Genomic DNA, 23,958 nt, shown 5'->3' with positions numbered 1-23,958 from the left:
TCTCAGACACACAACTCCAGTCAGTTATAGCTGTTCCAGTGATCTCCAGACATCTGAGCCACCCCAACTGAAGTTCCAGTCACGGAGCAGACCTGAATTGTCCCTGCTGTGCCCTGACTGAAATCCCAAACACAAAATCATGAGCCATTAGAACACACGGACTGTTTTTACAATAAGCTTTGGGGTATTTGTGGTGCAGCGACAGATAAGCAGAACAACTGTAATACAAGAATAGAGGTGTAGAGAAAGAAAATGAGGAAACTTTCCCATCACCCCCTTGTTTCACTTCTTCTCCCCTTTTTATAGGTAATGGTTGGACATCCTACCAGTCTCCTTCTGATGTGTTTGCATATGTATATGCATTCATTACATATATTTATCCCACTACACGTATTTTCCCAGATTTTTTTTTAACTTCGCAGTGTGTCTCTGAACCTATCTGGATCAAGATGAATAGGCCCTTCTTACTCTTAATAGCTACATGATATGCGATAGTATGAGTGTATCAAAATTACTTACTATTTCCTCTGTTGTTGGACGTTCAGGTTGGTTCCAATTCTTGCTTTAATGAACAACTCTGCAATGAACATCTTTTAATGCAACTTTGTGTTCATTCAATAATTTCTTTAGAATCCTAGAAATGGAATAACTGAAGCAAAGGGTATGTGCATTTTCAAGTATTTTGGTGGTAAAATATACATAACATAAAATTTACCATTTTAACTACTAAGTGTACAATGCAGTGCCATGAAGTGCATTCACACTGTTGTGTAACCATAACCACCATTCTTCTCCAGAATGTTTTCATCATCCCAAATTGCAACTCTACTCATTATCAACACTCCATTACCGTCTCCTCCCAGCACCTGATAATCACTATTCTATTTTCTGTCTCTATGATAAATTTGACTATTCTAGGTGCCTCATATCAGTGAAATCATAAAATATTTGTCCTTTTGTTATTGGCTTATTTCACTGAGCATATTTTGGGGGTTTTAAATTGACAGTCAATAAAAACAATGTTGTGTCAATTTCTGGTGTACAGCATAATGTTTCAATCATACATATACATACATATTCCTTTTCATATTCTTTCTCATTATAGGTTACTACAAGATATTGAATATAGTTTCCTGTGCTATACACTTAGCATAATGTTTTCAAGATTTACCCATGCTGTAACATGTAACACAACTTCCTTCCTTATCAAGGCTGAATAAGTAGTAGGTACATCACTCAGCCAGTGTCACACAACTGGTTGACTAGGGGGATAGTATTCTCACTCAGGTTATCTGACCCCAGAGCCTGTGCTGTGAAGGCACATAAAGCCCTCACATGACACTTGGTGCATATAATGTGCTCACTATGTGTTATCATCCACCGTAGTTTCAAAGCCATGATTTTTGGTATTTTGACACCACCACCCACCTCCATTACAGCCATGATTTTTGGTATTTTGACACCACCACCTACTTCCATTACAGCAGCCTTGGAAAATGTTTTCTGTGGACTCTGATGTCCAGTTTCAGGTTTGACACACATTGTCACTTTCCCCTACTTCCTGCAGCATTAATAATTGTTTCCAGCTGCCAGTTTCTGTGGAGGACTGTCCCTGGGGACGGGGATGGGAGTGGGGCGTCCACTGGGCTTCCAGCTGTAGGCCCAGAGACGACGCATGAGGATGCCCTCCACAGGACCACAGGTGAAATGCCACCTGAGTTTTGGTACTTTTCTGTGGGTGAAGGTACCTGTCCAGATACCAAAACATTTTCCAAAGCTGCTGTAATGGAGGTGGGTGTGTTGTCAAAATACCAAAAATCACGGCTTTGAAACTACGGTGATTGATAACATATAGTGAGCACATTATATGCACCAAGTATCATGTGAGGGCTTTATGTGCCTTCACAGCACAGGCTCTGGGGAAATGGCCCTCCAGTCATTTCAGCTTTTTTAAACTATATTTTAGAAATTTAATCTTCTGCCCTATATCTTCAGGGGAATCAAGGCATGAGACTTTATGCTTTTGCTAAAGAATCTGTGTCTGCATTAATTTGATGCCTGCAGTGTGTGTCTGTGTGTTTACTTTGGAGTTAGGTCTGTGCTGCGTTCCCTTCAGTACTGCCAAATATCACATATTACTTGAAATTTTCACATATTTGTTTCTCTATGGGCACAGTTTGCCTTTTAAAAACCATTTTCCTAATCCTCTTCACTCCAGCGAAAAAATGTTCCAGTTAATGAGATTTTCTTTAAGTTTTTATTTTTTATTTTTTTGAGAGGGGAGGTAATTAGGTTTATTCATTTATTCATTTTTAGAGAGGGAAGGTTATAGCTCAAGTGGTAGAGCACATGCTTAGCATGCATGATGTCCTGGGTTCAATCCCCAGTACCTCCTCTAAAAATAAATGTTTTTTCTTTTCATTTTCTTTTTTTGGGGGGGGGGGTGTGATTAGGTTTATTTATTTAACTTTTTTTAATGGAGGTACTGGGGGTTGAATCCAGGACCTTATGCATGCTAAGCATGAGCTTTACCATTTGACCAATACCCTCCCCCCTCAAGTTTTTATTATAAAAGTAATGAGAAAAACATGAAAGTCTTCCTCTAACACTGAGCTTGCTATATTTTCTGTTTTGCTTTATTATCTTATATTGAAAATATATTCATGGACTCTGTCTCATGTGTCATAAAATGTTTAAATACTCATTGAAAAATCACAAAAATGTATAGAAGGGAGTAAAAAGCACAATCTCCATGCCCAATTCTACTCTCTAGAGGTTGCCATGTTATTTCTTGAGTCTCCCTTCAGATATTCACATTTAAAAAATATTTTCCTATTATTTACAAACATGGGATTACACTATCACATTGTACAATAAGCGTGCTTGTCTCATTTAACAATATATACTGACCATTTTAGCACATTAGCACATTGTTTTCAACGGATGCAGAGCAGCCCGTGGAATAGAGTCACCACAATTTACTAGGACAGTCCTCTGGTGACAGCTATTTAAACTGTTCACAGTTTCTAACTAACTGGCAAGTTTGGCAGGCAGGGGACTGTTCCATAAGAATGACAAGGATTTGAGTAATAAGCAGGTGCTCCTCACACTATGCTGGTGAATTTAGTCTGGTTATGCTTACCTGAGACTAGAAAGTAGTCTTGATGGGAAGGACTTAACACGAATAGAAAATTGGAACTAGAAATACAGCTACAGCTACACCATCTACCTGGCAGTCTCTTCTTTTTCCTTTTCCTGCAGTACATTTAGATCAAAGGAAATCTTTCTTGAAGGTGAAATACGTAAAACAGTTAAAAAGTAGGGGCTGCCCTCGCTGACGTGGGGGTCTATGCCTTAGAGGCCCCTGCAAGGTTTCTCTACATGGACTTCAGCAAGTCCATGAATCTCCTGAAATGACCTAAGAAATTGGAGATGTATCTGCTTTTTCCCCTGGGAAACAAAATAGAACAAAACACTATTCCTATGGCCAATAGCATTCCACTAGATTTTTCAAAAAGAATCACGATACAGAGTTTAAGAATCTGTACTCCAGGGTTCCTAGAGGCAGTGAGAACCGAGAGGACGGCAGTGCTGGGGTTGCGCCCAGTGATCCACTTCTTTTACAGGTCTTCTCATGAATGGCAATTACCGTTTACCCATTTCTCTCCACCCCAGGAGACAAGCCCCTTGAGGCTGGGATCCCGCCTGACCTGACCATCCTCGCGCCTGACACAGTAAATAGAATATAATAGGCACTCAGTAAATACTTGCCGTAAACATGAGTCAACAAGATTCACACGCTCATCAGGGGCAGAAGGCTTTAGGGATCTACGGCCCCACTGCGGCCCCGGAGAACCCAAGCTAGCTAGTCCGGATGGGAGATGACTCCATTTGACCACGCTGGGCCCAGTATACTAGCGGCTACAGCCTCTCCTCCTCGGAGCAGGGAGTGGCCGCTGTGGCAGAAAGCAGCTATAGGTCGAGGGAGCTGCCAATCCGCAAAACGGCGGCGCGGCCCAGCGGCCTCTGGAAGACGTAGGAGACCATGAGCCCGCCCCCCCCGCCTCCCGATTGGCTCCGCGTTCTCCCAGGGCCCGCTGGGAGGTGTAGTTCTCAGAGTCTTATGCACTAATGCCTGCTCAGTGGGGGTTTCCCTTCCTCCAGCAAGCCCGGCGGGGTTCTGGACCTCGGCGCCTGCCTGCCTGTCTGTGCCCTGCGCTGACACTTCCCCTTTATCCTCTGGCCGTTTTTCCAGCACACAAACCTCTCCTGCCCCAAGCCGCTTCCCCTTGGAGCGATTGCCCCAGGGAGGTGCTGTCCAGTGTGAGACCTGTCGCCTTCCTGCCCCAAGCGCGTAAGGGGGTACAACGGTCGGGAGCCGCGGTGTTTGGGCAGAAGAGGTCCTGGAGGTGATGGTCATGCTGGGGCAGGGATCTCCGTCCACCTCCACGGACAGCGCCCACCACGTGCCAGGAGCCGGAACACCAAATTAGGAAGCGGGTACTTCTCTTACGGTGCCAGGCGCGTTTGCAAACATTACCTCATTGAATTTCCGAAACGACCCACTTGACAGACTGGAAAACAAGTCCAGAGAAGTCGAGTAATTTGCCTAGGTCACACAGGTCCTAGATCTTGGAGTCTCCTATTTCCCCACCACTCCGTGCAATTTCCAAACTCAGGAACAGTTTCAATGCAAGATGGTGAGCAGGAATGACCGGAGCACCAGGCAGGAGAGGTCAGCTCTGCCAGGGGTGAGAGGACGAGGAAGTGGGAGTGGGGGCAGGATTATGTAAACCGAAACTCAAAGAGTGCGGGTAAGGGAGAGCAGTTGCCTTTGGTGGTAAAAGCCAGCCTCCTGGGTCCCTATAAATACTGGCAGGAAAACAATTTTAATTATAAAATGTTTAAATACATGGAAAAATATAGAGAGTGAAATAAACAATCACCGTCCATCTAGATTTAACAATCAGAATAAATAATGTGTATAGCACTTTATAATTCATAAAGCCTCTTGCTTAAGGTTACCATATGGCAAACGAAGCTCATTGGTGAGCTGATCTACTTGCACCCCATTGCTGTAACACCTCGGACAGGTCAAAGCCACCCACCACCCCCACTTGGGAAGCTGGTTTCCTCTCCCTCCTTTCCCATCCTGCTCAGGAGGTTGGAGGTTGTCCCAGAACTTGATTTGCACAGTTAAAATATGTTTCTTAGTGGGAAGTTCATTGCCTGGAAGTACACTTTGAACTTGAATGGTTAGTTTCTTAAAGTCTCAGATTTCTCCCTTAAAGTTCAATATACTGATGAGTGAGGGAGAGTTTGAGTCACAATGAGATCCATTATTTTCAATTCCAGATTAATACAGGAACTCTTTCACGATCTTCCCAACAGTTCTTTCCACTCGCTTAATAACAGGCATGTATTACATTCAAATATAATATACCTACTTTATGATGATGGCTGGGGATAGGACTGATATCCGCTTAGAGGCTAAGCTAATTATAAAATACTTTTAAAACTATCTTTTTTCTTATTATAAAAGTTATATATATATACATATCCCAAAATGATGCAAAAATGAATGTGATAGAAAGTGATACCCCTTATCACCTAACACCAGTCAGAATGGCCATCATTAAAAAAAACCCACAAACAATAAATGCTGGAGAGAGTTTGGAGAAAAGGGAACCCTCCTACACTGTTGGTGGGAATGTAGTTTGGTGCAGCAACTATGGCAAACAGTATTAAGATTCCTTTAAAAACTAAAAACAGAGTTACCGTATGATCCAGCAATCCCACACCTGGGCATATATCCAGAGAAAACTCTAATCTGAAAAGATACATGCACCCCAATATTCATAACAGCACTATTTACAATAGCCAAGACATGGAAGCAACCTAAATGTCCATCGACAGATGAATAGATAAAGAAGATATGGCATATATATATATATATATATAGTGGAACACTACTCAGCCATGAAAAAAAATAAAATTATGTCATTTGCAGCAACGTGGATGGATGTAGAGATGATCATACTAAGTGAAGTCAGTCAGACAAATACCATATGATATCATTTGTATGTGGAATCTAAAATAGGACACCAATGAACTTATTTACAAAACATAAACAGACTCACAGACATAGAAAACAAACTTAGGGCCACCAAAAAGGAAAGAGGTAGGGGAGGGATAAATTAGGAGTTTGAGATGATCAGATACAGACTACTATACATAAAATAGATAAACAACAAGGCTGCACTATATAACACAGGGAACTCTGTTCAATTTCTTGTAAAGGGCAGTAATGAAAAAGCATATGTATAACTGAATCACTACGCAGTATACCAGAAACAACACAATGTTGTAAATCTTGAAGTATGTAACTATACTTCAAGAAAGAGAGAGAGAAAGAAAGAGATACTCCTGAAGACCAGGAGTGGAGTAAAGGTCAGGGTATTTGAACTATGCATCACTTAGGAGGAGAGCAAAGTTTGGAGCCTTTGCAGCAGTTGCATTGGATTTAGATTTATCCTGTCCCCAAATAAGGGCACACATGGTCACAGAGGTACAAGAAAGAAGAGTCAGTCCATCAACACTCCACTTTATCTGTGAAATCAAACATTTAAAGTGAATCCAAAGGGCTATAACCCTATTTTCACATTTCTTCATTAAAAAGAAAATCACTGGAACCTCAAAAGTGGAAACTCTGTAAGTCTCTCTTGACCTGGAAAGGCCAAACAGTAGCATCAAAACACTGCCTTTCAAGAAGTCCCTGTGACAGAATTGCCCCTGTTGCAAAAAGAGCTGCTGAAATTGCAACATATCCTGCTGTAGACTGGAAAGGCCCAATTCCTCCCCAAGTCTGTCATAGGTGCCTGAGTTTTAGCTAAGAGGAGTTTCCTGGCCAGTCAAGATGGTGTCAGAGATCCCAGGAATGCAACTAACCCTGCGTGGTATTGCACAGTTTCATCATCTCTGTTTCAGCAGTGGGAAGTTGACTTCCAGAATCTTGTATAAGTCCTGGCCCCAGAGACACCCCAGTCAATACCTTCTGGTCCAAACTAAAAATTTCACACATCAGACATTTGCACCATCAAGGTGCATTTGGGTTCATTCATTTTTTTTTCAGGGAATACATTAGGTTTGGGTGTTATTTTCTCAGCAGCATCCAGAGAACTGACGTTGTCAGCTGTTAAACTCAGAACACTGACTACTCTGTAAAATATAAAGCACGTGGACCCATCGGACATTAAAATAAATTCTACCAACTACAACTCATGGAAGCCTTGATCCCAGGTTGCTCATATACAGAGCTGTTTTGTTCAGCCAGGCATGAACATGTTGTAACTGACCTATGGGAATGGTCAGCATGGCCCATTTTGAGCCTCACTGGTGACAACGTGACATCTGTGGTTAGAGATGAACAGTGAAATAACAAAGTATTATCATGCAGGAGACAATATAGCAAAATGGTTAATAGAGTGAGTTTGAACCCTGGCTCTGGACAAGTCTTTAAGCCACTAATCCTGGGTGTAAGTGGCAATGATGAATTCTATACTGAAGGGGTGCTGCAGAGATTTTAGGAAATAATGGATATAAAGCAAACTCTGTCGGGCACAGATTAATCACCGTTGAAGGGTAACTGTATTACCAACAAAACATTTGTAAGCCAAACACGTCATGAGAAAGAAAGTTTAAACCAGGATACGTAAATGATGCCAACTAAGTGATAGAAATACCACCATTTTGCAACCACCATTGTAGCAACTGATTTAGGAAAGGATCATCAATGAATGAAACCATGGGAGGAAAGACTGTGAGAGAACAGGGCATTTCCACACACCCAGGTTACTTATTACACAGAAAAAAATGACCTTTTACAATGGAGAGATCTCAAAGATGCGTGGATGTACCCTCAGGCCAATAATGAGGAAACAATCACACAAGTCTAAGCTGAGGGACATTCTGCTTGGAACAGACTTTTCAAAAACATTAATGTCTTGAAAGAATTTTAAAAGGTGAGGGGGATGTGAAAGTGTTCTAGATAAAAAGAGACTACAGAGACATGACAACCGAAAGTAATGCATGATCTCTGATTGGATCCTGGATTGGGGATTTTAAAAAAAGCTATCAAAGACATTATCAGGACAATTTGCAGAATTTGATTATGGACTGACTATATTATAAAATAATATTCTTGTATCCTTATTATGTAGGGTATCTAAGGTATTTGGAGTGATATCTGATATGTTTTCAATTTATTTCCAAATTCTTCAGAAAAAACAAGTGTGTCCACGTGTACATGCATGTGAGAGAGAGAAAGAGAATCACTAAACATCATACAATATAAATGGTTGGCAAACCAAGGTAAAGGGTATATAAGTGTTCATTGCACTCTGCTCTTATCTTGGCTGTGGGTTTGAAACTTTTCAAAACAAAAAGTTGAGGGTCAAAATCAACATAGCAGAAAGACAGGGCAGTTAATGGAGAAAGAAGTCAGCTCCTCCCATACAACATCCATTAGCTTCGGAGCCACCACTGGGGCCCCACACTAAGCTGTGAGCTCCGAAGAACGCCTATGCCTTTGGCACCCCTGTTTCTCCAGCATCCTGGCTGGAGTGTCCAGAATATGTGTTCAGTAAATGTGCATGGATGAGCGCTCTCCCTCCAGAGTCTGCTCCCAGTAAGCTGTGGCAGAGTTGGCGCTGGGACAAACAAATCAGGATGGTGGTCCTAGGCATGGCATTCTGAGGTTTTCGTGTTGCTGTGAGTACCAGACTGGAGCTACATGAACAAGGGCAACACCAGGGATGTCTCCTGACAGTGTCCTTCTGGCTTCACCTGCCTTTTTGGGCAGGGAAGGGCAAAGCTTGCAGGGCTGTATTTGCTGCTCCCCATTCCCCTGTCATTGACTCCAGAGGGTCAATAAAATTCCAAGAGTCTGGAGGAGAACAGTTGGCCAGAGGGGCTGACCCTCATCATGGTCCTCTCCCTGGGACCAGGGGCTCCGTTCCTCCCGGTACATCCCTGTATCCTGGGAGGAGTGAGGGAATCATATGATTGTCTGCCCAAAGATCAAGAATCTGGATTCCAATTCCAGACAAAGAAGTCTGCAGTCCAGCCTGGGTCACTGAGAGCTGGAGTGCTGGACGACCACATGTCTGGCAAGGAATTGAGCCCTCCCAGGTGGAAAACTCTGAATCTGTGAAAAAGAGCATAAGCCAGCAATGATATACTCACAAACTGAGTCTCAGTTCCTATGAAAACACAGAACATTTCCTGTGCCTTTTCCGTTATTTCACAAGCTGCCTCGTCTCACTCGCCCTCTGGGCTCCAGGACAAAGAGCTTTTGCTCCCAAAGTGCTTTTGCTCCCCTCAGAAGCCAGACAGATGTCTCCAGCCTCCCTTGGTCAGCACGATGGCCAAGACCCGTAGTGACCATCTGCTGTACTCCCTGGAAGAGCTGGTGCCCTATGACTTTGAGAAGTTCAAGTTCAAGCTGCAGAACACCAGCTTGGAGAGGGAACACTCCCGGATCCCCCGGGGCCAACTCCAGACAGCCAAGCCAGTGAAGCTGGCCACTCTGCTGGTCACCCACTATGGGGAAGAGTATGCCGTGCGACTGACCCTGCAGGTCCTGAGAGCCATCAACCAGCATCTCCTGGCAGAGGAGCTCCACAGGGCTGTTGTCCCAGGTAAGCGACCTCATGCCCCTCCTCTCCCAGTGTGACCACTCGCTGTTCATGGAGTGGGGTGGAAGGTGCAAGGGGGAACGTATGTTCGACCAGTGCATCCTGACTTGGAGGTGAGGAGTTCCAGGTCCGCCACAATCCTAGTGACTTAAGCCAAGCAAGTCTTTTCCCCTTCTCTGGTCTTTGGAGCTGGGGTAAAACTAAGGCTCCCAATGGCTTAAAAAAAAAAAAAACCCAAAAGGCTGAGGTTCTCACTATGGGGTAGGATCAAGAGAGGCAGGAGCTGGGTGACTGTTGGCAAAGAATTCCTCACTTCGTTTGTGATTAACACTTACCTACAGACGAGGAACTTCAGGTGAGCAAGAAGCGCTTGCCCACCACTCATATTAACAGGGCTGATGGGTAATCTCATTGTTATCCACCTGACTTCAGTTTTGATTCCTTCTTTAGCACCAGTTACAAGTGTTCTTTAAATTTTTTTGAGGGAAAGGAGGTAATTAGGTGTATTTATTTATTACTATTTTTTTAATGGAGGTTCTGGGGATTGAATCCAGGACCTCATGCATGCTAAGCATGCGCTCTACCACTGAGCTATACCCTCCCCCACAAAGGTATTTAAAAATTCTTAAAAGGACTTTCTACTTTCTTTTCTTTTCCTTCCTTCTTTTCCTCTTTTTCTTTCTTTCTCTCCATCCTGTCTCTCCCTCCTCCTTGTTTTCTTTCCTTGTTTCCTTCCTGATCTTCTTCTGCTGCCCTTTTGCTGTTACTTTCTGACTTTACTACATTGTGATCAAAGAATGTGGCCTATGTGATCTCTGCTTTTAAAGACTTTCGGGGGAGCTTTGTGGGGGACTAATATGTGATCAGTTTAAAAAACTATTCTTTGATGTTTGAATTTCTCTTCTATTTCTAGACTTTAAGAATACATTAGGGGGGGAAATGAATACATTAGGAATGCTTTCCATGTTTTTCTATAAGGCAGAAGAGTTTACACACCATAAAAAGTCTCTGCCCTTTGGAAGAGTGATAAAGTTAAACCGTAATCTGAGTCTGGTGTAATCTGATGAGTAGAATTTTTAAATTAATTTTTGGTATTTTAAAATCTGGCTATTAGCATCTTCAGGGTTTCTCACCAGTTCTTGAGCCAGTTTTGTAACTTCTGTCTTCCTAGAAAGCCAACAGCAAAGTGTTTAAAGCAACTTTAAAGTAATTTTAATAAGGGCTTTTTCACACCAAAAATTAAGGTGTTAATTATAGGTTATCTTCATTTCTTTATTAGAGTAGTGGTTTTCAAAGTTTATCCCAGGAAGATATCTCAGGGATTCTTTAGAATGCTAACAAATATTTGATTCAAATTTTATTAATTTTTTAACTTAATGAAAGTAGCATTAATATTAAAATGTATCATATACCAAATTTTTAAATATTTGAGGCCATCAGTGTGATAGTTCATGTTATACTAAAACTCCTTTTTATGTAGGCCTTGGAATTCAGTCTTTCCTGTCACTTCTGTTTAGTTAAACAGTATCCTGAAATTTCCAGGCAAGTTTTTTTTAATCACCATTACACTTATCTGCGTGAGTTAGGGTTTTCTTCATCTCATGAAACCAAAGAAAAAAACAGCCGAAAGAAATTATTTCCTGAAGTTTTAACTGTCCTTCATAACCCCTGATTTCAAATTTTTCTGCTGATCTTTATTGGTTGAGTTTTGTACACCTATAATCACACACAAATGTATACCAGTAAACTAGAGTTTTCACTCATTTTACATATTAAGAATTCCGTGTAAGACCTTATATTGGTAACAAGTTCTCCTGCCAGAAAAGTTTGAAAGGTGCCATTTCAGAAATAAGATAGCAAATAATGAGTGTGTTCTTATTTAATGGTAATGACCACTGTTGTCTAGACTGTCCTGAACTTCTCTAATTTCTGAGAGGATTCTCCCCTCTCTTGCCCTAAACCTTGATCCTGAGCACCGGACATTTTCATGCCTTCTCGTTTCACTGTCTTTTCAGAGTATCAGATGCAAGAAAGTGGCACAGACAACTCAGCCATGCCCTATTCCTCTGCGGAGATTAAGCCCAAGAGCCTGAAGATACCAGATGGCCTGGAAGGGGACAAGCAGCGACAAAGTGGTGATATGGCTGGCTGCCCACCATCCATCCAGCCCGAGGCTGGTAGAGGGCCCCAGAAGAAGCCTCAGGGAAAACGGAGAGACCTGAAAGGCACTGAGGTCCTGGATGTGCAGAGCAAGCCAGGGGCCAGGAACATGACTCTGTCTTCCAAGAGAGGCCCATTCCCCAGCAAGCCTCAGGGGGAGAAGGGGAGCGATTCCAGCGTCAGGCTACGCAGGAATGCCAGCTCTGCGGGAAGGCTCCAGGGATTCTCCAGTGGGTCATTGGCTGGGTCCCTGGGAAGGAGAGAATTGAAAACATCTGAGGCAAATTCACCTTCAGGAAAGAAGCGACCCAAAAGTCTTGAATTTGCCATTTCTCCAGTAGAGACAGAATCCCTCAATCCAGAAATTCTTCTGCTTCAAGAGAAAATGAGAAGTGAGAATCCAGGCTCAGCAGCCACTCCCCGTGAAGTGGCCATTCTGACTGTAGGGGGTATTGGGGCTCCAGAGAGAGGATCCAAGAATCCACAACATCCCATGACCCTGGAAGGAGGAGCACTCAGGAATACACTTTCCAATGTATCATTGGCTGGAAAGAAGACCTGGGAGCACCCAGAATCCACAGTATCTTCAGAGCAGAATGGAATTGCGGCTTCAGAGACCTCTAAGACCTTGGAGGAGGTGGTAGGCGGTGTGCTCCAAGAGCCTTCAGATCCAGAAGTCTATCCGTCTTCAGGTAAGAGGATCTCAGAATCTAGAAGACCTGGCTTCCTTAGGAATGATGACCTATGCAGGTTTCCCCCATAAATCTGCTTTTATCCCCACTGTATTCATTTCATTGGATGTCTGGGTGCCCCTTGAGGTCCTCAACCCTTTGAGAATCTGATGTAGGCCTTGTATCCTGAAAAAACAATGCATATATGCACATCTTCACAGAATGTTGCATACATTTCAGTGAGTTATATCTTAGATACTCTGAAGTCCTCCTTTGGAATTCCCAAGGGCTTCATGAAGCCCAGGTTGAGCATCTGGGAAAGGGTGGGTATCACCTTCTCACAATACCCCATGGCAGTATGTCATGGAGCTGAGATTCTGCTGTTTGCCTCTCTCTGGGCAGGGGTGGGGCAGGTGGGGAGCCATTGGCTAAAATCCTAGGTCTCTTTTACTAAAGAGGCAGAAATTAGGATGTGACAGGTTGACAGAAATGCCAAATAACATAAATGAAACAAGAAAGAAGTTTGTTTCTCTTTCCCACAAGTGACACACAGGTGGTCCAGGACAAATGTGGCACCCCGTGCACAGCCAGGAACCCAAGCTCCTGCGGTTTTTCTGCTCCAGAGAGTTTGCTCTCAAGGTCATGGTCTCTGATGGTAGCCTCCTCGTTCCAGGCAGCAGGATGGAGGGACAAAGGAGAACAGCCACTTAGGAAAGGTTTTCAGAAGTTTTTAGATGCTGCTCATGATGCCTCCATTTATCTTCTTGGCCAGAATGTACAGGCCGACCTCAGAGATATTGCGGGACCACCACAACAAAGTGAATATTGCAATAAACCAAGTTATGAACTTTTTGGTTTACACTATACTGTAATCTATATTAAGTGTGCAATAGCATTATATCCTAAAAAGGATACATACCTTAATTTAAAAATACTTTATTGCTAAAACATGTTAACCATCATCTGACAACACAGGGTTGCCTTCAACCTTGTAAAGTCACTTAATGCTTTCTGAACCTGGATGTGAACAGTGGCCCCTCTGTGCCTTCATTTAACACTTTACCCAAACACTTACTACATACCAGGGATTCTGCTACAGGCTGAGGTTCCAGCCATGAGCAAGTTATCATCCCCTGGGAGCTCTACTCAAGCTATGGGCGGTCTGGGTGGTTTTAAGTGACAAAGCAAACACCAGTCAGAATGTCCCGCTGTCTTTCTATCACCTGCTAGGTCAGCATTATGTGCAGGGGGAAGGCATAGGATTTATAGCCAAAGGCCTTTCTTTAGACCCAAGAATTCCAAGTCTCAGGACTATCATGAGATCTAGCCCTTAGTTCTCAGTCCCAGTGGCTCCTCTGCTGCCTCACTGGAGGGAAGTCAGGGGAGGACAAGTTAGGAAGAGGCCTCAGTCTGAGAACTCACGTGTCCCAGGCATGGCTTCTCTCTCTCTAATGTGTTTTGTAGCATTCCTTGGTAACAACTGGAGTTTGTCACTCAGATTTTTTTCCATTGCTATATCCCCAGGAAGGCTGCAGAACAAGGCTGTGTGTCCCCTTTGCCGCGCCCAGGAAGGAGACCCTGTTGGTGGCAGCTGTGTGCACAACTCCTGCAACTGCTCTATTGCTTCTGGAGATCCTGAGCCCTCATGCGGCCGCTCACCCAGCTGCCCTCGGTGCCAGGACTTGCACCCAGGGAAGAGTTATGGAAGTTGCGAGCAGCAGGAGGGCCTGCAGATGGTCAGCCTGAGTCCCAAGTCCCTGCCACAGTGTAAGCGTCACATGAAGCAAGTGCAGTTGCTCTTCTGCGAGGACCACGGGGAACCTATCTGCCTCATCTGCAGGCTGAGTCAGGAGCACCAAGGACACCGGGTACGCCCCATTGAGGAGGCCGCCCTGGAATACAAGGTAGGGCTTCCTGCATTGGGGCCCTTCTCTGCTGGGCACTTGAACACACCGGGGCCTGCTTCATTTTCCCAACAACCCTGGGAGGTTGGTGCATTAGCCAGTGTTCTTGGGTTGTAAATGGCAAACACAATACAAACGAAGCCAGCAAAGAGGGATTTACTGGTTCATGTAGCTTGGAGGTCTAGGGGAATCTGACTTCAGGTATGGCTGAATCCGGGTACTCATAGAGGTCGTTAGAAATCTCACTGCCTCCTGGTTTTGCTTCCCTTGGTGTGATAGATACATCCTTCCTCTTTCCAGGGACCCCTCCCTGTGCTTTTGGCTGCAGCGCCCTCAGCTTTATTCTCTGAAGCAAATTTTCCCCTTTAGAGTTGACACCAACTAAAGATAGCAGGAGCCAAGTTGAAACTTCAATGAGTGTTCTTTTTTCCAGGAGCAAATTCAGAAGCAGCTGGAGCATCTGAAGGATTTAAGAAAATCTGGGGAGGAGCAGAGATCCCAGGGAGATAAGAAGACAGAGAACTTCCTGGTAAGGCTAGGGGTGTTCTGTAGCCAGACCTTGCCTGGGTTCACCCCTGCAGGAGGGAGAGAGCTGAAAGTGATCAGTACTGAGATTCTATACTGGTTCATAGGGAAGCAGAGCTGGTCATGTATTTAGAATCATCTGTTCTTGTGGGGCAGGGAGATAACAGGTGTCCTGGGACAAGCTTGTTCCTGGAGAGGGAGACCACCCCCAGCAAGAGGGGGCATCTCCAAGGACCCTATCACACTTTCTTACACTCACCACAAAATGATTTAGAGAAACTAATGCCAACAGCTGTGTTTGAGGAATGGGATTGAGGAAAGAGGAAGAGAGACTCTTCAACTTTAAATACTTGTCTGTATTGTTTTTATAATTGTTTTGTTCATTGTCTTCTTTTTTACAAAAACCATATTGATGTTTAAAATTCAGATGGTTAAAGTAGACATTTTCTTTAAACTCTGGTTTTGCAAAACTACATTTCAATAAGTACACCTTAGCAGCCTTCCTGTTAAGCTGTTGTCCAGACTCTTGGATGCGTTAAGTTGCTTCTGTTTTCCCTGCATGGGAAGGAGCCTACCCCGCAGAGCCTGGATTTGTCTACTGCATTTCTGTTGGTTGGATCTCTTCTCCCTCTCTGAGTTCCAAACTTCTATGGGGACCTACCACACTGCAATGGGAAGCAGGCAAAGATAACAAAGGGCAGATGGGAGGGGGTGGCATTGGTCCAAGTGTCCGACTTTGGGAAACTCCTGAATTGTAGTAAAATAAAAACCCTTTCCAATAATCCCAGGTGGCTTAGAGCAGAGGTCAGGGATGCTCCCCAAGGAGGTGGAAGGCAGGAGCCTGGGCTGCTTAGGGAAACCCAGGGAGACACGAGGGTCCAGCCTTCCCTTAAGATACTCACAGTGATGTTGGCCCCTGTGAAAAGGAGATGCTGTTTTCAGGAATTCTCTTTCTCCTCCTCCTTTTTTCAATAATCAAAAAAAATTTAATCATAGGCAAGGGGTAGAGAAAGCTCTTCTTTATAGCATAATGCCAGCTAAAACAAGTATAGAAGAATAATTGAATTAGAAAATTTCCACTATGCAACTGACACTGTCAGGTTCAACAGATGCTAAATTTTTAGAGAAAGACTTTAGAGAACAGGATATTTACAAGTTTCATTCCCCCAAATTACTTAGTAATTGCAAAGTAAATACTGTATCTTTACAGCGGCGATACCTGGTAGACCCCTCCTTAACCAAGTGATCAGTCCTAGTACCACAATAATGGTGACAGCAAACTGGACAGTCTTTACCTCCCAATGGAATGTGCTAAAAAGTCCACAGCATTAGGTATATGGTATTCTTGCCCAAAATATTTATCCTGAATTTAATCATGAGCAAAATTATCAGACACTTTTAGAATATAAGCTATTGAACAAGACAACTGACAAGCCCTCTTTAAAAAAAAAAAAAGTCAATGTTACTGCCGTCAAACACAAAAGGTGGGGAGACATTTCTGGTTCAAAAGAACTAAAAACTAAGTCCTGTCCATTTAAGCCAAAAATGAGAAGATTTCTTATGTCCAGTCTTAATGGATCTGAAGGGCCCTCTCCCTCCTTGAAGGAAGGAAAGGTGCCCTAGAGCCACTTAAAATGTCCCGAGAAGCTTTTCAGTGACAATGAGAAAGAGGGCAACAGAAGAGGTAATGGCTGATGTGCAGGAGCAGTGAAAGTCAAGTTCACCTGCATTTAAAGAAGTGGACTGACTGCCCCTAGTCAGGGCCATATTGAGACTCCGTGGTGGAGTGGAGAGAAGTCTCCCTCCTGGAGACTGTGTGGTCATAACCTTGTCCATTTACAACCCCAGACATATGCCATCCTCACGCTGCTTTCAAGGGGAGAAGGTGACACCAAGTATCTTAGTTTCTGTGGCTGCCCAAATTAAATACCATAAAATGGGTGGCTTAAACCACAGAAATCGAGGCAAGCGCTTGGCAGAGCTGGCTCCTTCTGAGGGCTGCGAGGGAAGGATGTTCCGGGCCTCTCTCTTCAGCTTGTAGGAATCTACCTTTTCCCTGTGTCTCTTCACGTGGCATTCTCCCCGTGTGTGTATCTGTGTCCAGATTTCGCCACTCCACTATGACTTCATCTTAACTCATTACATCTGCAACAATCCGATTTCCAAATAAGATCATATTCTCGGGTACTGGGGTTAGGACTCTAACATATAAATTTTGGAGGGGATACAGTTCAACCCATAATACCAGGTTTAGGGCATTTTCTAAAAGCCAACCTATTTTAGAAGGTTTTGGCCTATTTGGCCTCCTCCTCTGGAATTCAGGCCTCCAAGAAGCTGAGGAAGTCTGCCTCTCATCCACCTCCAGAAGGAAGACTTCTGGGGGGCTCTCCCTGGGCATACACATCCACTTCACCACATAGACCTTATACCTCCCTGACTTCTGTTCCCCAGAAACAAACTGAAACCCAGAAGCAGAGAGTCCAGAACCAGTTGGAACAGTTGTGCCAGTTTTTAGAGCAGCAGGAGCAGCTCTTTGTGGCCTGGCTGGAGGAGCTGGGACAGACCATTGGCCAGGTCAGGGAGACATACGGCACCCGAGTATCCAGAGACATCGCCCTTCTTGATGAGCTGATTGGGGAGCTGGAGGCCAAGCAGTGCCAGCCAGAATGGGAACTAATGAAGGTGAGTGTGGCTGGGCCTGGCCTTCCCCTGTCCGCCATGCCCAGTGAGATGACATGGGCTCCCAGCACTGCCATCAGCTCTGCCCAAGCCAGTGGGTGAGTCCCTTAGGGCTGGGGGTGGACTTGGTCTTGGTAACCCACAATGCCTCTTGTGCCCAGACCCCTTCAGTGAGCTCTCAGGAGCCCAGAGTGGTCCAGTATCTAGGGGATTCCCCTGGCATCTCCCAGGAGAGAGCAGCAGAGTTTGGGTACAGTTGTGTTGTAGGCCCCTGGCCGGGCTACCACCTCCGGAGATTAGGATTAGAACTGAGGAACCCCTTTTTGCTAACACTCTGGGGCTGGAGGAGACTGGTAATGGAGAAATTCTCTTTTCTCTCCTAGGACATCGGAGTCACCCTGCACAGGTACCAAGAGGCTCCCTGATGATTCCTTGAGTGTCCTGCAGGAAACACTGGGGGAGGCAGACCCAACCCCGGGTCTGTGACTCCTCCCTAGGCTCCCCCCATCTCCTGCAGCTTCCTAAGGCCTTTCTGGATTTGAGCAGGGAGAATGGGAACATGGGTTGAAGACTGGAAGGAGTGAACACTGCTTCCTAAGAGACTTCCCTAACAGACCGTGTCCTGTGCAATTCGCCTCATGAAAACTGTTCCAGCAAAAGTGCTTGTGGCCACAGGGAGGGAAGCACTTTCCAGAGTGGAGCTGCTAAGCCCAGCAGGCAGGGGAGGGGAGGGGAAGAGGCTGGATGTTACAATCACCCTGGAGACAAATTAAATCTGAATCTTCAGGAGTACGACCCAGAAATCAAATCTTTTTTTTTTTTTGAAATCAAATCTTTTTAAGTTTTTTTTCTGATGGTAAAATATACCTAATGTAAAATTTACCATCTTAACCATTTAAAAATGTACACAGTTCAGTGGCTTTAAGCACATTCACACTATTGTGCAACCATCACCACCATCCATCTCCAGACTTTTTCATTTTCCCAAATGGAATCTCCATACCATTAACCAACTAACTCCCCATTCTCCATTCCCACAGCCCCTGGCAACCACCATTCTATTTTCTGTCTTTACGAATTTGACTACTCTAACTACTCCATATAAGTGGAATCATACAATATTTGTGCTTTTGTGTCTGACTTATTTCACTTAGCATAACAGCTTCAAGGTTCATCCATGTTGTAGAATGTGTCAGAATTCCATTCTCTTTTAAGGCTGAATAATACTCCATCACATGTATATAACACATTTTGTTTATCCATTCATCCATCAGTGGATACTTGGGTTGCTTCCACCCTTTGGCTACTGTGAATAATGCTGCTATAAATACTAGTGTAAATATATTTGAGTCCTGCATTCAATTTCTGCATGTATATAATGAGATGTGGAAATCATATGGTAATTCTATGTTTAGTTTTTTGAGGAACTATAATACTGTTTCCCACAGTGCTGCACCATCTTACATTCCCACCAGCAGTGCACGGGGTTCTGATTTCTCCACATTCTTGCTAACACTTGTTATTTTTTATTTTTTTAATAGTAGCCATTGTAATGGCTGTGAAGTCGTATCTCATTGTGGGTTTTTTTCTCCTTTATTAGCATTTTTATTTCAATAGAAAGAAAAAGATTTGGGAAGTGTAATTAATTCAACATAGGTAATTCTGGGCTGAGCATTTCAATATCAGCACCATTTTAGGGCCATTATCAAAACTTGCTGTGGTTTTGATATAGTGGTTTCTAAACCCCCCCAAATGATGCCAATTCATAGCCAAAGTTGAGGACCAGTGTTTAGAACCAGAAGTCCAGGGAGAACGTTTTTTGCAAAGCCGAGGCTGGGCTGGGTGTGCCCTGTGGAGGCTACACCTCACTTCTAACCCATGAGAGCTTGGGCTGCTCCCATGCTCCAGCCCTCCCAGGCCAACTGTCTTTTGTTTCTAGGGCCAAGATGGTAACTGCCCCTGAGCTACGGACCACCCCTCTAGAGGTGAAAGAAAGGATCCACCTGCTCTACCAGAAATCAGAGTTTGTGGAGAAGAGCATGAAGCACTTCTTGGGTAGGTGGGCTTGGGGGAAGATGGGAGGCACCTGCTCACCTTCTCCCTGAGATCCATGTAGCCCAGAGCCCCCTGGTGTCCCTTCTCCATTTCCCACAGCCTTTCTGACTCTGCCTTCAGGGTCTTCAAGATCTATCCCTATCCAAGGAACCTAACTCAAACTCCTTTTCTCCTTTTAGAAACCCTGCGCTCAGAAATGGAAACATTCAGTGGTGAGTATGGTGCAGGTAGTACGTGCTGGCCAGGGATTAATGCAGTTTTCCCTTAGGCTATTGATTTTGGAGCATTAATTTGGAAAGAGAAAAATACCTGTAACAAAGGTGGGAGAAAAGCCATGACAGGCTCTATGCCAGAGTCATTGGCTGAGTCAACTCACCAGACCACAGAGTATCCAAGGCAAGCCTGGCTGCAGGGAGGAGGGGGGTTATATCCAAGCAGAAGAAGCAGGGTCCTGAGCAGGGAGGGAGGTCCTTGTCTTTTCTTGTTGTGGGGATCAGGGTAGATTTAGCCCCTTTGAATGGGAATGCTCTGGACTCTTTTTCCCATCTCCTTTTTCTCTGTAGTTCCAGAACTGATTGGTGTTCAGGCACCCTGAGGTGAGAGGCCTGGACCTGCCGGGTCCCTGTGCCATCCCCCAGCGTGTTACAGAAGAACAACCCTGTCCATGTTTCCCAGATATGGGGAGAATCCTGTGGGGATGTTGCCCATGGACCTCCAGCCAGGAATTCTAATTCTCTCTGCAGTTGATGTAATTCTGGAAGCGGAAACTGCCCACCCCAACCTCATCTTTCACCTTCTCTGATGACTTGAAGTGTGTGAGACTTGGAAAAAAGTGGGACCATCTGCCTGATAGTCCAGAAAGATTCGATAGCTGAATCATTGCCCTGGGCTCTCTGAGCTTCCTCTCTAGCCACCATTGCTGGGAAGTGAAGGTGGGAGACAAGACAAGGTGGGGTCCTGGGTGTCTGCAAGGCAGCCACCAGCAGGAAGGAGACTATGACTCTGTCACTAGAGAATGGTTACTGGGTAGAGATGATGATGAAGCAAAATGAGTACCAGGCATCCACTTTTCCCCTGAACCAGATGCGGGAAACTGAAGAAGCACATGGGTACCTTCCTGGACTACAAGGCTGGGGACACTTCCTTTTACAACGTGACACATTGTAAATCCCACATCTACACAGTCACTGGCTTCTTTTCCTCTGGGCCCTTTCAACCTATCTTTAGCCGCAGGACACATGATGGAGAGAAGAACTTGGATCCTCTGACCATCTGTCCAGTGAGCACCCAGGGGCCTCACTGAATGCTCAACACTCTGCATCTCTCTTCAGGCTCCTGGCCTTGTATCTTGAATCCATACACTCAAGAGTCACTATGGAACACCTACTGAGTTCTGGCTGCTGTGGGGAATATAATGAATAAGAGAATAGTCCCTGCCATGGATTTCAGAGAAGGAAGTACATGGATGTTGCTTTATACATCCTTGTATGAATTAGCACCCACAGATGCTCCTGAGTCAGAGAGCCCACTGTTGTTCGCCCTCAGGCCCCCCAAACAAGGATTTGTTCCCTCATTCTATCCTCCCTTGTCTTGAGTACTTCGGAAGCCTAAGGAAAAAACAAGTAGAATGGACTGTCATCAATCATTTTTGTACTTGGATTAATGAACTGTGGTTCTTAAGAGTACTGGCTGAGCCTCATAAATAAATCCATTAGAAAATGTCATCATAATTGCAGTTGTCACTCAGTCGATCACTATGAGATCCCAGATCCCTACAGAAGATCACAAGGGAAATGGGGCTGCTGTCAGAAAAACATCTGACACATGTTCCAAGTGTCAGATTATTCTCCCCTGATCTGTATCTGCAAAGCTGTGGGCCTGTAGAATATGAGACGTTCTAGTTCACAGATGTTCCTCTATTATCCTCCACTTAAAGAGATGTAAAGAGAGGGATGTCAGAGAAAAGGCGAGTCAATGAAGATTCAACTCCAAACTCTCCTACCCCAACCTCTCTTCCCATCTCCACACTAGCGCCTACACTGGACTTGGGTTCTCCATGGTTGTCACCAGAGCACAAAACACTTGCTTTGCTTTTTTCATGGAGCTTTGTTCTACGTGCATAATGCACATGCTGGCACAGTTCACATATGCTATTTTTTCAGTGTTTCCTACAGTTGGTCATTTGCTGTTCCCAAGTCTCCCTCCTTCTCTTTCCATGAACAGCATGGTGTGTATTTCCATCAACTCCCCATACACATATTTCTTCTACTGTTTTTCCTAAAATGGTTCTAGAATGTGAACTATTTTGATAACACTTGCATTAGTTGACCATACAATCCTTTGGAAAAGATTTTTAAATGTTTCATGTTCGAAGCAATGTTTGTCATTTTAAATATTTTTGCTGATTTAATAGAGATTTAATGGAGTTTTATCTGTGTTTTTATTTATTTCATTACTTGCCAATGAGACTAAGAAATTTTCCATGTGAATTTCTTTTTTTTCTTCATTCTGTCACACACATAATCAAACAATCTGTAACAGTAATAGAAAAGAGTTTTATTTGAGCCAAACTGAGAACTATTGCCTAGGAGACACAGGTTTAAGAAGCACCTGAGATGTGTTCCACCAGACTACAAAATGGGGTGGCTTATATAGCAAAAGCCACAAAGCTAAGTTGTTTGTCAAGAATTATAATTGAAGCCGGCAAGAAGTAAAAGAGCTTTTAAGTAAGGATTGGTTGGGGTATGAAATGGTTGCGTAGTTATAAGGGGAGACCTTGAGACCATTAGGTTGCAGCTGGCAGCTACTACCAGACCTTGTTTTGAGAATGGTTTGCGGTATTCCTGAGTTTGATACAGTTCAGAAAATTCAAGTTCTCAACGATACAGGCACATGTCTGAAACTACATTACAATCACCACCTGGCTCTATTTTGGATGCCTGAACCACAGTCTTATATCTTGTCAGAACAAGGAACAAACATCAAACATGACAGGCATACATTCCTTCAAGGTTTCAAAAGAGATAGATTAGCATGTATACAGCTAGTTAGCATGACCTTGGTGTCTGGGAAGGGAACCTCATTTTCAAAGGAGTACTAGCATTGGTGTCATGGTGGGTGGGGAAGGAATGGCATTTGTCTCTATCTTCAAAGTGGATGCTCTAAACAATCTGGTAACTGTATTTTTTTTTTCTTAATGGTTAAAGCACATGTACAGTGTATGTTTGACAGCCCATAACACAAGCTGTTCTATTCAGCATAAAGTTCAAGCCAAACCATGTATAAGACAGAATGACTTCCCCATACCTCAGTATGTGAAAATTGCTTCTATCAAGTCTACAATAATGGCACAGCTCCTTTACTTGTTATGTAGAATATAGATATTGAACTTAGTTGTTTGTAGTACTTCTTTTTTTTGTAGTACTTCTTCATAAATATTTTAGACACTAAATATTTGTTTCTGTAAGGTGAAGTTTTCCCTGTCTGGTGGGGTTTTTTAAAGATAAAATCCACATACCATAAAATTCACACTTTTAAACAATAAAGTGGTTTTTAGTATATCTACAGTGTGTACAAACATCACCACTAAGTCCAGAACATTTTCATCACCCCAAAATAAGCCCTGCACCCATTAGCAGTCAGTCACTTGCATTCTCCTTTGCCCCTGGCCCCTGACAACCACTAACCTACTTCCAATCTCTATGGGTTTGCCTGTTCTGGACATTTCACATAAGAATAATCATACAATATGTGCTCTTGTGTGACTGGCTTTTTTGGTTTAGCACATTTCAAAGTTCATCCATGTTTCAGCATGTATCAGAGCTTCATTCCTTTTTTATTGCTAAATAATCTGTCATATGGATACACTACATTTTGTTTCTCTGTTTATCAGTTGATAGACATCTAGGGTGTTTTCTACTTTTCAGCCATTATAAATAATGCTGCTACTCAAGTACAAGTTTTCATGCGGCCATGTTTTCATTTCTCTTGAGTTTCTACACAGGAACGGAATTGCTGGATCCTACTGTAATCCTATGTTAACATTCTGAAAGACTGCCAAATTCTTTCCAAAGTGACTATGCATCTTTTCAAATGTTAATGACCATATAGTTTTCTTCCTCTGTGGAATGACTTCACAGCCTTTGCTTCATAGCCTTTCTGCCAGTTGACAAAAGCTCCTTGTATGCTGGGACTATCTAACTCTTTATCTGGCATATCTACTACAATTACGTTCCAGTCAATTGCTTGTTTGACATTTGTCTTTTAAGT

The 23,958-nt window shown here is 43.7% G+C and overlaps 2 protein-coding genes and 1 pseudogene across 3 annotated transcripts in view; 2 read left to right on the top strand and 1 right to left on the bottom strand.

Annotated features, from left to right (window-relative positions):
* The window catches only part of ZNF263 (zinc finger protein 263), a 39,158-nt gene that overhangs the window by 14,021 nt on the left and 1,179 nt on the right, over window positions 1-23,958 (bottom strand). The window lies entirely within an intron of this gene.
* Window positions 9,127-20,349, top strand: MEFV (MEFV innate immunity regulator, pyrin). Its single transcript, XM_006204307.4, has 9 exons — window positions 9,127-9,698; window positions 11,711-12,547; window positions 14,051-14,430; window positions 14,864-14,959; window positions 17,407-17,637; window positions 18,018-18,040; window positions 19,574-19,689; window positions 19,869-19,901; window positions 20,253-20,349. Exons 1-9 carry the CDS (start codon window positions 9,263-9,265, stop codon window positions 20,282-20,284), a joined length of 2,184 nt encoding a protein of 727 aa, XP_006204369.3. The 5' UTR covers window positions 9,127-9,262; the 3' UTR covers window positions 20,285-20,349.
* On the top strand, window positions 20,301-20,992 carry LOC116284124 (pyrin-like; annotated as a pseudogene).

This window comes from Vicugna pacos, chromosome 18, assembly GCF_048564905.1.
Source record: "Vicugna pacos chromosome 18, VicPac4, whole genome shotgun sequence".
Taxonomy (NCBI): Eukaryota; Metazoa; Chordata; class Mammalia; order Artiodactyla; family Camelidae; genus Vicugna; species Vicugna pacos.
Note: the sequence above shows the minus strand (reverse complement) of the source record. Positions and strands in the feature narration are given on the sequence as shown.